This window comes from Miscanthus floridulus, chromosome 4 (genome assembly GCF_019320115.1).
Source record: "Miscanthus floridulus cultivar M001 chromosome 4, ASM1932011v1, whole genome shotgun sequence".
NCBI lineage: Eukaryota > Viridiplantae > Streptophyta > Magnoliopsida > Poales > Poaceae > Miscanthus > Miscanthus floridulus.
The window spans coordinates 8,854,409-8,871,746 of NC_089583.1; the positions used below are offsets into that span (position 1 = coordinate 8,854,409).

The following is a 17,338-nucleotide window of genomic DNA, read 5'->3' on the forward strand; positions in this document are numbered from 1 at the left end:
ACCAGACAGGAATGCCACTGTAAAACATCACTGACTAGAAGGAAAATCGTGTGGTTAATTATGACTCACGACGGCAAACAAGTGGACAGAAGTGATTTACAGCTTCAAACTACCATGATGGCCCAACACACCATTTGTCGACCCAAAGCTACAATACCACAAAACTTTTGATAAATGAAAATACTGTCATCAGTCTGGAACAAATAACAAAAACAGCTAACACCTTTCAAGCACCTAAAAAAACTGGTGTTTTGAACAACCTGACAAACCAATGAATAGGAACAAAGGTTAAACAGTATTCATTCATGACTTCTGTTATAATTATCCAGTACATACTGAGCAGTGTCCTGAACTTTCACCTCCTACTGGAACAAAGTTGTGATACTGTACATTTTCGAGAAGGAAGGAAAAGGAAACAAGAAGGATCTGCTGTCAGAAATATCTCCAAATAATTTACTGCTCTCAAATAGCGCACTGCATACATTTCATCTTATTTCCTGACTAGTGTTGTTCAGTCCAACCTATCAGATGAAATCTCCATAGTGTCCTAGTGGTCTGACATAGAAATATGTTACTGTGCCCTTCAGAAGAAATGTGCAAGGAGCACTTTTCTTGGAATATCAGATTGGAGTGAAATCCAAGCTGCTCACAGGTGGACAGTGCATCAACTTTCTTCTGTTCCATTAGTTCTGCTTTCAGATGACACGTCACAGTTTGGTCCAGCAGTAATGCTGCTAGCCACATTCAGTTCATTGTTTCTGCTTCCAGAAACTGCATGGCCATTTTGTCCAGGGTTTCCGTTACCTGCTGCACATTGGCTAGAAGGTGTTCCAGCATTCCTTTTACCTAGAATCTCTAGTTTTTTGGCCTTATGTTTTTTGCCTCCAATATGAGCGCCAAAATTGAACTCAGTGACACAATCAACCTTGCAAATTTTGCACCAAAAGGATGGCACCACATTTGGTCTGGGACACTGCAGAATCTGTGATGGAAGATGCGGAACTTTCACCTTTTTCTTTGAGGGATACCAATTTTGAGGCTGTTTCTGTCCAGTTACACAACTGAAACTAGACTGCTGTGGAGGCACACTGGTCTCAGGAGCTAATTTTCTCTTAATCACATCAGGTACTGATCCTGTACTGACATCCTGAAAATTGAAAGTATTTATTAGTTACAAAAAATGGGAACTTAGCATGAAGAATCCTACAAAAAAACATCATAGGCCAAAATATCATTCTTCCAGACAACACAGATTTTGAACACCTAATAAAACAGTGAATATAGCTACAACTGATAAGTATGTAATTTGTTTTCCATAATGGATAGGTTTTGGTTTCCAGAATTATTCATAACGGAATAAAATGGAAAATGTTTTTTTAATAAGTAAAGGCGACTATGTGTTGACAGAAAGGAGAAAAAAAGAGAACCAAACCAAGCTAGACCCTGGCTCTCCATGTCTAAACACTAATGAAAACTAAAACACATCCCTCCCACAGGACCATTGGAACTCTAAACATCAGGGCTGTACCAACTCACTGTACTGTTGCAAGCTATTACAGGCTAGATTGTCACAACTGTGGGACTACGGAAGCTGAAGTATTCTGGTTATCTGAAGTAAAGATTTCTGAAGCAGAAGCTGAACAGAACACTAAAGAAAAAACAACTGTATGCCAAAAGAAAATGCATGGCCAGAACCATTTCATTCATGGTTTTATGATATAGAAAGCCCTAAAGTGGAAAAAAAAATGTCATTTGCAAAACCATCCTTGCATTCCAATTACTGAAGATTAAAGCCTTGTGTGTGTTATACCAGAGAACGAATACAAACAAAATCTGAAAAGAGTAAACAGGATAGTAACTTATGGAGCTAAAATGTTGATCCCAATTCCCAAAATTGATCACGACTTGAGCACTGTTAATGAGTTCCAGGTAGTTTGAAGTGGCAATTCAGAACAAACAAACAGTAAATACAACGCGGGCATCGATCTGAAGCCATCACTGTGTGCGCCTACTTGCATCTGAAAAAAAAAACGTGGGACTGAGCACTAACTGAGAGAACAAATGGCCCAGTTATGCAATCAAAAGCTGAACAGACACTAAGGAAAAAACAACTGTATGCCAAAAGAAAATGCACGGCCAGAACCATTTCATTCATGGTTTTCTGATATAGAAAGGCCTAATAAAGTGGGAAAAAATGTCATTTGCAAAACCATCCGCATTCCAACTACTGAAGATTCAAGCCTTGTGTGGCTTACTCCAGAGACAGAAAAAAAAAACAAAAATCTGGAGAGAACAAGTAAGACAGTAACTTATGGAGCTAAAAATGTTGATACAAAATTGATCATAACTTAGGCACTGTTAATGAGTTCCAGGTAGTTTGAAGTGGCAATTCAGAACAAACAAACAGTAAATACAGCGTGGGCATCTAACTGAATCCATCACCGTGTGCGCCTACTTGCATCTGGAAAAAAAAATGTGGGATTCAACTGAGCACTAACTTAGAGAACAAATGGCCCAGTTATGCCAATGTGAAATTCATCCACGGGTCACATACCCCTAAATTCCTTGAAGCACGTTTGCTAACTGTAACGCTTAGTAGTAATACAAAGTTCATCAGACCAGAACCTTACCCTCTGCATTTCAGGGGCTCCACAAATTCCGACGAGCAGATGCGGGTGGGTCCTCTCCACCCACTTGTGGTACTCCATCTCCCTCCTCAGAGCCTCCTCGAAGGTGATGGTAGCACAAGCCGATGGTGCATTAGATCTCTGCATGCTTGAAGGCAGGCAGCAACTAACCACGCCTGCTCACAGGAACCAAGTGATCCTCAGCTATCAAAATGGACACCTATCGAAACTGAAGCATCATAGTGGCGGCCCGCATGGTTGTACGCCTGATAGTTTTTTTTTCTTTTTTCTTTGTAATGAAATTAGTAGGCACAATGGAATGTAATTCGATCAGATCCGAATACAAGTGGGATAAGCTAGGGTTTGGGTGCTCGGTTTCGCACAGCAGGAAGGGAAGAGAAGGGTTGAGCCTACCTGGTGCGTGCTCGTCGCCGGCCCGACGGAGAGCAGGCGGCGGCGGTTGCCCAGTCGTGCCGAGTCAACTGACAGAGAAGGACGCGGGTGGACGGGTTGTGGCCGCAGCCCGCAGGGGGATGGGTTGTTGATGACGATGAATTCGCAAAAAAAAAAAAATGATGAGGGGAATTGTAGCGTGGGCCGTTCGTGGGCCTTCTTGATGTACTACTGCGGACGCAGGGCTTAGTGATCAGCGGCCCATACCAGATGAGCCCGACCGCCCGCGGGTCGACGCGCACGCACGAAATACACGAGCAGGTCTCCTCCGCTGAGGCGCTGACTCGTAGCAGCGCGTCGACCGGACTCCAGAGCAGACCCGGCCGGCCTGGTGGTGGAGGAGGAGGAGGAACAGGAACGGGATAGCAGACGAGAGGAGAGGACGCGCACGCCATGTCAGGTTCGTCCGCCGCTTCACTTCCCCTTCCCCTTCCCCGTCCCCTGCATCCCTACATCCCCAAGCCGCGCACAACTTCTCGATGGGACTGCTCGATTCGTCCCGAAACCTGCCTCCCGCGAAGAATTCGAGCGATTGGTGCCTTGGGGAGCTCGATTAGGGACCCGATTTCGCCCGCAACCTGCGGGGCAGAACGGTCGGTCTCCTTTTCCCCTCTCCCCCATTGTGGAGAGGGCGGTTCCGGGGGGACGCGGCCGTATGGGTATGGATTTGTTGAGGAATCGCGCGGATTTGTTGCCAGCAGCGCTGCTGGTTAATCTGCTGGCGGTGCTCGATCCGTTCTCTGCTAGGCTCCGGGTAACTCTGTTCTGTTGCGCTTGCTTGCTGTAGCGTCCACGCTGTTCTGGCGCGGCACAGCGCCGCTTGCTTGCTTCGCCTGGGGAATATGCTAGCATCAGGCAAATTACATATCCTCTGAGGATCCTCTTGCCCTGCATGGTTCATCCACTCCTGACCCTTTGGATTTCTATTGTTCATGTTCAGCAGTGGGAGGATCTAGGCAATAAGCTTTGCCAAATACATTTAACCCCCTTCATAAATTTTATAATCATATGTTGATTGTGCAATGATTGTGTTATTTGACTTAAAAATCAACAAGTTGGCCCCATAGTTATCAAATCCTACATCCGTCACTAATGTTCTGTAGCGAATTCAGCTCCTTTTTGTTATTACACAACGTGAAAAGCTATAGTTTGGTGCTCTCTTCCAACCAAATGAAGATCTTGGCTTAAACTATACTCACCATTCTGCTCCTGTGTCTTGCACGGCGGTCAAGAACATTGTAGGGCGTGTTTGGTTTCATGATGGAGTCAGCCAGGCTCGTGCCAGAGGAGCCAGGTCGGCAGCCGGGCCGAGCACATGCACCACATTTTGTTTGGTTGTCCGCGCGTGCGTAGCCTGGTTGCAGTGGGCTCTTGTATGGTTAAGCGCATGCAAGCCATCCAGTGACTTTTTCCTCTCACAGATGCGCGCTCTCACATGCCTGCTCTGCACCGCATGAGCCTGGCCGAGTTGGCTCCGCATCACCAGAGCCAGGCCGGGAGCTCACTTTTGCATTGCATGGGCCAGGTCCGACAGGTGCACCAACCAAACAAACCAACGATCTCGCATGCGGAAGGCGTGGCTGAGGGCCGCAGCAGGCAACCAAACGCGCCCTTAGCTGCTCTGTGTGTGCATCCTTTCCTTTGCTGCTAAATCAATGGCTGTAAGCTTGTGATCCACAGTTTTGCTGGGGGTAGGCAGGTACAGCATCTGTGCTTGTTAGTTATTGGAATTGTTCTTCACATAGCCCTTGATTTCTCTGAAAGGTAATGGATTCTGATGTTATTAACTTGTAAATGCACTTTTCAGGTTCTCCACCAAAGCCTTGGGAGCGTTCTGGAGCCGAAGGAACATCCGGTCCAGCACCTTTCAAGCCCCCATCTGGTGGAAGCACCAGTGATGTTGTTCGAAGCTTCTGGTACCGCTAAACCCGGCGAAAATGTTACTGCGACGGAGAGGAATGTCTCTTCCCAATGTAAATAGCACTGTTTCGAGGCCTATGCCACAGCGGCCTTGGCAGCAGACAGGCTATGGAAACACCTATGGAGGTATTCAATGTTTTCACTTATTTCGTGATTGTGGTTGTCTTAGGGACATGATTTCAGTCTCAGACTGACATTTGCAATTTGCCTTTTGGGTGCAGGATATGGTGGATCCAACATGTATAATTCATATGGTGGATTCGGCAACACTTACGGTACCGGTGGACTATATGGAAATAGCATGTATTCGAGTCACGGAGGAGGTTATGGTGGTGGCATGTATGGTGGTGGGATGTATGGAGGAGGCATGTATGGCGGGATGGGAGGTTATGGCGGTTATGGCATGGGCGGAATGGGTGGCATGGGTGGTATGGGCATGGGTCCATACGGTAATCAGGATCCAAATTCAATGGGCCCTCCTGCATCCCCTCCAGGTTTCTGGGTGTCCTTCCTACGAGTGGTAAGATACTTTTTACCACACATGCCCATTAATTGTTATTTGGAATTTATAATTGATCATTATGTAGAATTGTTGTAGTTGATCCAGTGCATGTTAAATTATGATACAGCACATGAATATGCCCATTCACATGAGGTATTGATCAACCATTTGCAGTGCCACTACACTTACAAAATTTCCAATCACCGCACTTTTTATTTCCAGAAGGACCCAAGCAAGCCAATTTTAAACTTATACCTTGTGAATCCAAACGACCATCTTTTATTTACCATGAAATCAGAAATCCTGACTGTTATAAATTCTGAGAGTAGCAGATTTACTACTAGCTTTAGTTACATGGGTCTCTTAAGTTATTTCCACCAGTACTTATCATGTATGCACTGTTTTTCATTGCTATATGATCTGTGTGCTTTAATATGCTCATATCATACTGGTGTATTTACTAGTTTTATTAGTGAAAGTATTTGGTTTCATCTTTGCAATATGCAACAGTAATTAAGGTACACAACGATTCTTATGAAGCAAGAACAGCCACTTGTTTATTGCCATTAAGTCATGCTTAATCTTAACACCTTAAACTGGCTTGAATGGCTGCAGATGCATGGTGTTGTCAATTTCTTTGGGCGAATCTCATTCCTTGTTGAACAGAACACTCAAGCATCCTATTTTTTCATGACAGCAATGCTGCAGGTATTTTTTTTCCTTACATGTATTTTCTGCTGTCAGTATTCGAATCAAATAAGTCACTCATCTTCGTACTAAAATTGTTGGTATCATGGTGTTGGCCAGCTCTTCGATCGGTCTGGTATGCTCTACGGCGAACTTGCACGGTTTGTGTTGCGTTTGCTAGGAGTCAAAAGAAAGCCAAAGAAGGGCAGTCTTCAGGGACCACAAGCGCAGGCATTCGAGGGACCTAGCCAACAGTTCATCGAGGCACCAAAAGCAAACAACTGGGACAACGTCTGGGGAAACTAAGATGCCTACGAGTGGAATGAGTTCTTCATATAGAAACATACTATCATATAGAAACATACAGTTTAAGGAGCAAGGGCTATGGGAGTTTTGCCTGCCTTTTGGATCACCAGGAAGAAGAGTGTGGTCAGATATCCTTTTGTGGCAACAACTAGGGGAAGTTGTGAAGAAATTGCTGGGTCTCTTCTGCTTTTCACAACTTTGCCTTGATGTACCTGTGAGGGCCGTGGCCAATGACACTGGTATGGTAGGGTTTAATCGCAACTGTAAGGTTGATGAACGGTTTCACAGTGCACTGATATGGTAGCTGCTGTTGTGATATCAGTGTGGGTATTGGTTGTATATCTCTCTGGGTAAATAGTAGTAGTCGCCTTCAAAAAGAATACAGCAAATGTTTGTGTACGTTTACAGTCTTGTCTAATTTGGTTTTGAATTTGCACTTGATGTGAGTCCCCCATGCAAGTATCAAATTCTGTTGTGATGGTACCTTCTGTGAATATGCATCAGCCTGTTCGGTTGGCTGGTTCGTATCGTTGCTGGTTCGTGAAGAAGTACTGCTAGTTGGTTTGTGTGAGAGAAAAATACTGTTCCGGCTGGAAATTTACGATCGTTTACGACGAGCCACAGCCAAACGAACAGGCTAATGCTTGGTAACTTAACTGACAGCAGACCAAAAAAAATGACTGCAGACAAAAAAAGAAAATTAAATAGGTCAGGTCACACACAGAATTCCTGAACTTACTGGACCAGCTTGCGATGTACTATCAAGTATCTGCCTCTGCCGAAGCATTTTTGACCCTCAATCCTGGCCGTCCCATGCCAACAAAGTAGCAAAAAGGTGACATGCTGCCTGCCACGTATAACAACCGGAAGTAAAAACGTTCTGAAAAGAAAGAAATCCTGAAAAATGGGAGCATTTTGTGTGACAAGGCAATGATAACATAAATTCAGTTTCAGAATAATCAATCTGTTTGTTTTCCTGGTGACGGAATGCGAGCAAGCTGTGGTGCAGAAGCGGATGAGGAAGTAGTGTAGGAGAGCTACCCTCGCTTCCTACCTCCAGCGTCTCATCCATTCCGCAGACAAACACATCTTTTTCCCAGCACTTCCATGGACAAACAAATCCGGTCGCTTTGTCTGTACATGCAGATTGCAGAAGGCTCCAAGAGGGAGCACCTCATCTCTTATATTACTCTCACGTCTCACCTCCACCACACCCTTCATTTCTTGCTCCCGCTGGTCTGGTCTCCACACGCTTTGTCTGTTCTGCTGCTGCAAGGTAACAACAGACTAGCTCCCTGTTTCTTCTCTTCATTCAGATGAAGCCTGCTGCACCTGGGCTGCAAGCATTCACTGTCAAGACTGAGTAGTAACTGGTTTGGCTCCTTGTTATACAGTGGAAGAAGAAGCGCAGGTGTCGCGGAGCCTGCCTATCGACGACGCCAGCATGGGAGAGATCACCAATGTCATGGAGTACCAGGCCATCGCGAAGCAGAAGCTTCCGAAGATGGCCTACGACTACTACGCGTCCGGCGCTGAGGACGAGTGGACGCTGCAGGAGAACAGGGAGGCCTTCTCCAGGATCCTGTGAGCTCCGTCTCCTTCATCTCACTTTGCTATCCTATATTCTTCCTATGCTTCAGCTGGTGTAGGATCCAGCAGTTATTGAGATAAGATAACCATGACAGTTAATAAATTAGAAGGTGGGAGAAAAAAGGGCCATAAGAGTTCTGTTAATTGATCAGGCTCTACTATTCTTTCAGCTGCTTACTTATATATTTAGGGTGGATTTTTTGTACAAGTTTGTTTGGAAAACATGTGCTTCGCTACTGTTATCTTCATTCGATAAAAACAAACTGTGTAGCGGGGGTTCGATCGACACTTCACTGTTTTACTCATCAGCTCAAGTTCATCCTAAAGCTACAACTTTAGTAGCAAAGGAAAAGGACAGCTAGCCTAAGCTTTCTCAGTCAGTTTTCATGCTATCTGCACTTTAGAGTTTGTTTTTTTTTTTTGTTATTCAACATACTGAAAGTCTTGTCAGAGCCATTCATTGCAAATGTCCAAGGACCAAGGGTGCAAACATTTGAAGGACACAAATAAATGGCACTCCGGTTACTGTACAGTTGATTGTTCAACGAGTTCTCACAGATGCTCTGTTTTGGAACGTGAACATTTGTGAAATCTCTTGCGCTTCCTTCATTCAAATATATCGCTTCAGAGCTGCACCGTTGCTCATCTGTTGTGAAAATCTGTGTTTTCGCTAGGTTCCGTCCACGCATACTGATCGACGTGTCCAAGATCGACGTGACCACCACCGTGCTGGGATTCAAGATCTCCATGCCCATCATGGTTGCCCCCACTGCTATGCAGAAGATGGCTCACCCAGATGGTATGCCGCTGTAATTTTGTAGGATTTCGTTTTGGATCGGTTGACACACCTATATATATGCTCCACACAACAGCATAACATGTTTAATAGGAGTAGTTCTCTAAGAAAACATGTATAATAGTAGATTAGTAACTGGCAAGCTTCACCTTCCAACAAGCCTGTGAATTCCTCTCGCCTCTCATCCTGCATTTTTTGTGCTGAAACCATCTTTGTCCTGCTTTCAGGGGAGTACGCCACAGCGCGCGCCGCAGCTGCAGCAGGCACTATAATGGTCTGTAGATGTCACAGTGGTTAAAAACAGAATTGTACCATACACAACAGAGTGATGTATCTACTGCTGATGGTACTGAACATACCTCCATGGCCTGTTCTTTTTCAGACATTAGTCATCCTGGGCAACTTCAAGCGTTGAGGAGGTTGCCTCAACTGGGCCAGGGATCCGCTTCTTCCAGCTCTACGTAAATACATTGACACTTCACTACTACTGTACAACATAAGTATACCAGCTTACCTTACCAATGGCCATGAATGCACATTGCCATGAACCTTTTGTAGGTCTACAAGGACAGGAAAGTGGTGGAGCAGCTTGTGAGGAGAGCTGAAAGGGCTGGGTTCAAGGCCATCGCGCTCACCGTCGACACCCCGCGCCTTGGCCGTAGGGAAGCTGACATTAAGAACAGGTGAGCTGGGCTAGCTTCGCAATAACCATTTGCTTTGCTTCAACACAGCTGCACGGACTAATGGTGATATTAGTCTAGTACAATGTACTGAAACATCATCAGAAAGATAGTGCTATAAAAGACGCATATGGCAGGGTTTCAGACATGGTATGCTAAATGTGGCTGCTATTGCTGCAGATTTGTTCTGCCACCACACCTGACACTGAAGAACTTCGAAGGTTTGGACCTCGGCAAAATGGACCAGGTGAACTCAACTGAGCTCAAGTTTCAGTGCAGTACTACATTGCAGATAGCCTCCGTATGGATATGGAGTTATGGACACTCTCTGATGGAGTTTTGTGTGCACCCCGAGCCTGAGCAGGCTGCTGATTCAGGGCTGGCTTCCTACGTCGCCGGCCAAGTCGACCGCACCCTGAGCTGGAAAGACGTGAAGTGGCTGCAGACCATCACTACGATGCCGATCCTCGTCAAGGGTGTGATCACTGCTGAAGACAGTAAGAGCTCTCTCTCTCTCTCTCTCTTTCTGTCACCTCACCTCACCTCACCTCTCTGCTTCTGCTTGTTTCATCAGACAGTCGGTGGGTGGAAACACACACAGGCAGCTGTATGGCTAACTGAAGTACCTGATGATCGATGCATGCTGTGGGCTAATATAATGTCGTTGCATTGCATTGCATCGCAGCGAGGCTTGCGGTGGCGAACGGCGCAGCGGGGATCATCGTGTCCAACCACGGCGCGCGGCAGCTGGACTACGTGCCGGCGACCATCAGCGCGCTGGAGGAGGTCGTGAAGGCCACCCGGGGCCAGATCCCCGTGTTCCTCGACGGCGGCGTCCGCCGCGGCACCGACGTCTTCAAGGCGCTCGCCCTCGGCGCCGCCGGCGTATTCGTAAGCTAGCTAGCACTGAACAGTGAACACGCAGACGTCTAACGTCTTCCTGCTGTCGGAGTTTGTTTGTTGACCGGTGCACGCATGCGCGCGGTTGGTTGTTGCAGGTCGGCAGGCCGGTGGTGTTCTCTCTGGCGGCGGCGGGCGAGGCCGGGGTGTCCAACGTCCTGCGGATGCTGCGGGACGAGTTCGAGCTCACCATGGCGCTCAGCGGCTGCACCTCCCTCGCCGACATCACCCGCAACCACGTCATCACCGAGTCCGACAGGCTCCGCGTCATGCCGTCGCGGTTGTAGATGATCGATCAATGAATCACCTGTTACGCTCGCTACGCCGCCGGCCGCCCTCGCTCCTCGCGAGGCTCACCGTTGGTCCTCGCCGCCGGCCGGCCGGCCGCGAACGAAGATTTATCACCCCGATCGGGGATATTCAGTTCGTGCATAGATGCTCGATGATGATACTATAATCTTGGACCCCATATATGTTTCGTTTCAGAAATGAACGATCACTGTACAGATTGCATACAAGGTGTGGTGTGCATCTTAATAATGGCGCATGATGATCGCTGTATTTCACCAAACATTTCTTCCACATCTTCCTTTTTGTGTTGCGAGTGAATGAAGAACAAAACAACATTTTGCTTGCCATCAGAAGAACGAAACAGAACAAACTGTTAAACCCAATCAAATTCCAATCTCGTCGAAAATAAACAAACTATCTTTTCCTTTTATGTTTGAAAAAAAGGGAATAAACCAACTATATATACTCTATACTGTGAGCGATGCATGCATGCCCCTCATGTCAACCAGATTTCTTTTTTTTTTAAAAAGAGAGTACGACGACGACGTCAGCAAGGCCGGGCGGTTAGGTTAGTGCCTCATCGCCTGACAGCCTGAGCCTGGCGGCCGCCGGCGGCGTAGGGCGGCGCGACGGCGGCGGCCGTCCTGGCCTTGCGTTTCTGCAGGAACAGCTGCAGCGACCGCTTCATGGACAGCCCGGTGGGCGCCGCCGGGTCGATCTCGAGCACCGGCGCGGCTACGGCGCCGCCGGCGAAGCCACCCTGCCGAGGAGAACCAACGACGCCGAGCGGCGACGGCGTCAGCGCCACTGCCGCCGGTCTCACGAGGCCTCTGTCGCGCGCGCACCGCCGCGCCACGGCGGCACTCCTGATGCTGCTGCTGTTACCGTCACCGTCCTGCTGGCGGCTGCGTCCGTCGTCGCCGTCTCCCCGCATAAGCTGCTGCCGCCGCCGGTGGTCCGCCGCCAGGGTCTCCTCGCTCGCCATGGATATGATCGCCCTTGCCTGATGCGCCAACACAGCAGTAAAACCGTACGTACACACCGATCAGTAACTTGGAGCAGTAATTACACGTGTTCAGTTTAATTAACTACTGTATTAACCAGAGTTGAGCTAATGCCGACGTGCGTGCATGCTGTTGCAGAAATCGACGTGCATAAAAATCGTCAGTCGTCAAAGTCAGAAAGAAGGCACGGCTTTTTTTTTTTCCTCCTCGACGTGTTGGTTTGGTTCTGTGCGAGTTCGTTCGTCGTTAGCGCGCGTTGTTTGCGTGTGTGGAGATAGGAAGATGGCGGCAGATGGAGACGAAGACAAATTGTGGAGGGAGGCGAAGTCTAAGACGCTATGCATGCGGTGTTATCTGGTCAACGACCCAGCTACCAGCTGACGCTATGAATGCGGCGCGTATATGTGTGTCCCCTTGATTTGGCGCAGCACGTGCAGAATTGTTTTGTGAGAATTTTCAACGACGACCGACTGAGACCTCGATCGCAGTCAAAACACCTGCTCCTTCCGTCTGACGTCTTTACTTTTACGTATCGTGTTTGACAATTTGTCTTATTTATTTTTAAAAAAAATTATAAAATAAATATATTTTTATTAAAGTATCTTTAATGATAAAATAAATCATAATAAAATAGATAATATTTATTAAAAAAATTGAATACTAAAAGTTATATGTCTAGAAAAGTCAGAATGACATGCAATTTGTCATGGAGAGAGTTAGAGTGTGGAAAATGCCTTGTTTTTAACAAGACTATTTTCTTAGTGGTTAGAGGCCTGCCTATTAACAACGTCGAGTGTGGTGGTTGTCAATTTTAAGATATGTTGGCTCAATCTCTCGGATGTGCTTATAGAAATAGCGTGTGCGTGCATTTTATAGAGGTGAAAGTATATATGTGTGCGGAGTACCTTTGTCTTTAGTATTTTACCAAAAAAAAAAGTCCTAAGTCAGGCTAGCTCAATACCAGATTTAACCTGTTTTTGTCCAACAAACATTTGGGTTGGTCTGAACACTAATTCTTGGGAGATTTATGTCACTCTTTTTCTTTGAACATGTAATCTTTCTTCTTCCTTTTCTTTCGGGGTATCTGTATGAATTTCTAGTGTTTGCAACCGACCATTCTTCTTTTTACCAATATAATATAATAATGTTGTATTATGTCATTACTGGCAGCAGTATGTATGTATGTATATAGGTTGATCAAAAGAAATTAGTACGTGGTGAACGAAAATGACAGAACCAGCACAGAGGTCATCCAATTTACTACTTGTAAGTTGTAGCACCCAAAAAGGGTTGTTGAAGTATTATTAAACTTTCATGTCTCTAGGCTGAACTGAACCGCATGATCACGCCGGGGATTTAAAGGCAAATTGCAGATGAGTTGTGTGCATGAAAATCGGCTGTTTTTTTTATTATTATTTTACAAAACCAGCACAAACTGAACGGTAGGAAAATGACGAGTTCATACGAACTTCGTGATCCGGGTGTGTATACCAAGAATAAGGGCTACATGCCGTGCGTGCGTAGACTTGAGAGAGCAGCAAGCTAGCTTGTTGCAAATTACTTGAACATGCAGATTAATCCTCATCGCATCGGGTGGGATCGCCAACTGATACTGATATATGCTTGCGTGTGCTTTGATGAATGGATTAACCAGGAGATGAGGAGAGGACAAGGCCTAGGCGAGGTAGCAGTAGTGATGATTAATGAATGAATGAATTACCTGGACCTCGGTGACGTCGACGGCGCACACCCGGCCATTGTAGAAGATGGTCATGTTCCTCCTCGCCTCCGCCGGCGGCAGCGGCAGCGGCAGCGGCGGCGGAGCACTAGCGGCACCATCGTCGTCGTCCGCCGCCCCCGTCCTGAGCCGCAGGCTGAGCTCGACGCCGCCGCTGCTCCCGTGACTACTCTCCTCCTCGTCACCGCACCCGGCGCCGCGCCACCACCGTCGCTCCTGCCCCGCCGCCGCCGCTCCGGCGACGCCACCGTCGTCACTGTCCCTCCCGCCCTCCATCACTAGCTCTAGCTAGCAACTAGCTGATCCTCCTCGGCTCCTCTCGACGATCGACTAATATGCAGATGGAGCCAACAAGCCTTCATCAGTTGGTCGTCTCCTCCCTTCCCCTCAACTCGGTCACCGGCAAGCAAACGTTTTGTCACGGCGCGCACGTGGAGAACGCGCGCGCGCGCCCGAGGGAGACGGCGCGGCGCGGGCTGCCTGCCTGGCTTCCAATCCTTTTTGGTCTCTCTTTCTTTCTCTGCTTTGTCCGTTTATTTCAACGTTCAGCTACCGGCTGGTTTCTGCGAGCGATTTCCATGCTCCATTTCGTCCAAACCACACACACACACAGGCTAATCCGAATCAAAACCAAAGACTTAACAGCTCGCTAATTAATTACAAACGTGCGTTTTCCTCTCCCGGCGTAAAAAAATCCATATTATTTCGCCGCCCTTTTCTTTTTACTGTCGGCAGGAAGACGCACGCAGACATATATGCATATGCATGTGCGTGTGTTTTTTCTTTTGCCTCTGTATCTGTGGTCATGGGGTTTAGCGACGTAAAGTCACACGTGTCGTGACCTGAACGGGTGGATTACGGTTGGTTGGTTGGTATTTGGTAACAGGCGCATGCAAGGTAAAGTTAATGTGTTGTGTCTTCTTTTTCGGAGCTACATATATTTTTTTTGAGAAAAAAAAAACAAAAAACGTGTTCTGTGTCCACCGTCACGTACTCCTGTCCGGTATACGTGCCCGTCACGTTTAGACGACGGTGAGCCGGCGAGGACCATTTTAGTTAAGATGAGACTGCTCTTTGATTCAATTTCATTTATTTCTTTTTGTCGTTATTACGTATTTGTTCCCCCAATTTCGCCGGCTCTTTTCCGGCCGACGTGCAGTGTGCATGTCGCGGAATCTGATGCCTGGGGCTCACAAAACAAGTCAATCTACACCAAAAAAAAAGTCGTATGCAATAAATAAAACCAATTAAAAGGTCCCAAGTCCACCAGGAATAATGTTTGAAAGTGAGATTACCTCCTCGTATATCTATTGCTCGACGGGAAAAATGTGTCGTCCCTCTCCGGTAATGTTGAAATTCAAAGAGTGATATTGGAACGAGTATCATGCGCCACCAAGTTCGATTAAAATCTTGGCGAGTTGAGGCGGTTGACATATATACTCCTACATATACCCATGTTTTTAAACTTGGCTCTCCTGCAAACACCCGGACCAGCAAATTAAGCTTGTTTTTGTTATGTGCACTTAATTAAATCAAGGTGTCCGTTTGGCAACCAGAAATGTTTATGATTATTCTGGCTAGAATCAGTAGAATCGCTGCCAGATGGGTCAGGTGAGAAACGTTTCACTTGAGAATCACTAGAAACGTTTCTCGTTTTTATGCATAGCAAGGAAAAATGTGTGTTAGTTGGTCTTGTGTGATTCTAAATCTTGCCCCCTTCTGTATTAGCAACCATGATTTTTTAGTTAATTCTTTTCAAGTGAAATAAGTTAAAATAGGTTGTATTTACATTGCCCATAAAAAGTTCTAAATTATTTTGAATATTTTTTATTTATATAATTTTTAAAATCAGAATCCAGACTAGTCAAACGGTTTCATGAAGTGATCTAATTCATCACCAGAAGAGGTTTTTTTTGAGAGAATTTGGATCCGAAATATTTCTACGAGAATCTAGTCCCTACCAAACACACCCTAAATAGCCGCAACTACAATCTCCATATTGAGCTACTCATATTCAAGCGTCTAAAGTTTGCTTTGAAATTTTAGCTAGCTAAACTTTAGTTATAGGTGGATCCAAACAGGCCCTTTAGCTATCTAAAAATTCTCCCAACTAAATTTTTGCTAGGGTGTTTGCATCATCTAGCTAATAGACTCAGCTAAATTTTAGCTGAGTTTGGTTGGGTTGAAACAGCTAAACTTAGCTAAACTTTAGCTGATCTTTCAGCTGAGCTATTTGGATCCCTAGCAGTTAAATTTAGCCGGCTAAAGTTTAGTTGGTGATCCAAGCAGGCCCCATATCTCCCTCTGACATGTCAATTGAGTGATAAAACCAATTTAAAGATAGCAAGTCCACCACGAAGATTGAGAGTGAGATTAACTCATATTTAACGTTCGAAGCAAAGCTGCCCTCCATTATATTAGACAATTAATAAGTTGAAACAAATAGATACGAATCGAGTTTGATGCACCGACAACTTCGTTTTAAATCTCACCAGGAGAGTTGAGGTGCATGGTACGCAAGCTTTGGCTCTCTTGTCAAATGCCTAGGACCAGCAGAGAACTTTGTCGCACAGCCGCAATTGTTGTCTTGGAAATTAAAGAGCTGCTCGCCAGCGTCTGAAGCTCAAGATATGGTAGGACAAGAAATTGAGACATATTTTAAGATCGGAGAGGTTAAAGAAGTGGCCAAATTGTGACACATGGATTTGTTGATATCTATCTACCACTACCTCAGATCTGGACATCACTATTGGTTCAAAAACCCCTTTCACTGTCGGATTTTGAACCGACAGTGGCATACCGGTAGTGATGGGGTTGACATCACTGTCGGTTCTTAAAAACCGACACTGATCTACAGACAACAATGTCAGTTCCTAGGTCCACCCGGTAGTGTCCAGTTAAATAACACTACCGGTTTATAGTCCCAACCGACAGTGAAGGTTGCTTCAAGAGTGTCGGTTCTTGGCTCAAGCCAGCAGTGTTGAGCAAGCCTACACTGTCGGTTCATGGTTCAAACCGGCAGTGTTGTCGTAACCATCACTGTCGGTTTATGGCTCAAGCCGGCAGTATTGAGCAAGGCAACACTGTCGGTTTGTTGCTAACTGGCAGTGATGGTTACGATAACAATGCCGGTTTGTTGCTAACCGACAGTGATGGTTACGACAACACTGTCAGTTTGTTACTAACCGGCAGTGATGACCCGTTCGCATTTTATTGTTTTATAATTTATTTTAATTTATATTTTTTTGTGGAATCGGGTTTCGCTTTATATACGCTACGTAGACGACAGGTCCATCAATATTAAACATCACAAATGTTACGATTACAGTTCAAATGTTCTTATCAAGATCTCGATCCCTCAAAATAAAAAAGAAATTATTCGATAAGATAAAGCATGCTTTTCGGACTTGTTACAATAATCTGGCGAGCCGCTCTGGGTCATATTGGTCCTTGAACTTCACGGATTGTGCAATGGAAAAGACTCCATCTTTTTCCACTATCTCGGCTAAGATGAATTTTGCCAGCTCCGATTGCAATGCGACGATCTCCATGTCTAACAGCCTTTCATGGTTATATTTCTTGAGCTGTCGTTCAAAAAAGATAATATCCAAAGAAAAATAAGTAAATCATTTTGTTGAATGATTATCAGACATAAATGAAATGGGAATTATACACACCAACTTATCGGCTTCTTCTGATTTCCCACCGATGTAGCGAAGCATTGCCCATATTACATAAAACCCGCATTCATTGTTTCCCGTCGGCTGTTTTAGCCACTTACCCTCCATTTCAACAACCTTGAATGGGACCTGTGTCCCACCGATATGTCTTCTTCGGACACTAA

At 45.9% G+C, this 17,338-nt stretch overlaps 3 protein-coding genes and 1 pseudogene across 4 annotated transcripts; 2 read left to right on the forward strand and 2 right to left on the reverse strand.

Annotated features, from left to right (window-relative positions):
- Positions 1–276: 276 nt before the first annotated feature.
- On the reverse strand, positions 277–3,144 carry LOC136550901 (uncharacterized). Of its 2 annotated transcripts, none has more exons than XM_066542486.1 (3): positions 3,042–3,144; positions 2,631–2,803; positions 277–1,147 (listed from the first exon to the last, which is right to left on the reverse strand). In XM_066542486.1, the coding sequence occupies exons 2-3, from the start codon at positions 2,772–2,774 to the stop codon at positions 665–667; spliced, it is 627 nt and encodes a 208-aa protein (XP_066398583.1). In that variant the 5' UTR covers positions 2,775–2,803; positions 3,042–3,144; the 3' UTR covers positions 277–664. The 2 variants fall into 2 exon arrangements, with proteins under 2 accessions (XP_066398583.1, XP_066398584.1); XM_066542487.1 differs by having other exon boundaries at positions 2,631–2,847; positions 3,042–3,084.
- A 1,730-nt stretch (positions 3,145–4,874) lies between these two features.
- On the forward strand, positions 4,875–6,931 carry LOC136549390 (peroxisomal membrane protein 13-like; annotated as a pseudogene).
- Positions 6,932–7,587: 656 nt separating this feature from the next.
- On the forward strand, positions 7,588–11,032 carry LOC136549392 (glycolate oxidase 1-like). The gene is made up of 10 exons (XM_066540635.1): positions 7,588–7,771; positions 7,890–8,079; positions 8,760–8,884; positions 9,109–9,155; positions 9,271–9,342; positions 9,440–9,564; positions 9,742–9,808; positions 9,926–10,058; positions 10,247–10,452; positions 10,560–11,032. The coding sequence occupies exons 1-10, from the start codon at positions 7,603–7,605 to the stop codon at positions 10,746–10,748; spliced, it is 1,323 nt and encodes a 440-aa protein (XP_066396732.1). The 5' UTR covers positions 7,588–7,602; the 3' UTR covers positions 10,749–11,032.
- Positions 11,033–11,154: 122 nt separating this feature from the next.
- LOC136549391 (protein TIFY 5-like) lies at positions 11,155–13,781 on the reverse strand. The gene is made up of 2 exons (XM_066540634.1): positions 13,477–13,781; positions 11,155–11,755 (listed from the first exon to the last, which is right to left on the reverse strand). Exons 1-2 carry the CDS (start codon positions 13,768–13,770, stop codon positions 11,330–11,332), a joined length of 720 nt encoding a protein of 239 aa, XP_066396731.1. The 5' UTR covers positions 13,771–13,781; the 3' UTR covers positions 11,155–11,329.
- Between the last annotated feature and the right edge of the window lie 3,557 nt (positions 13,782–17,338).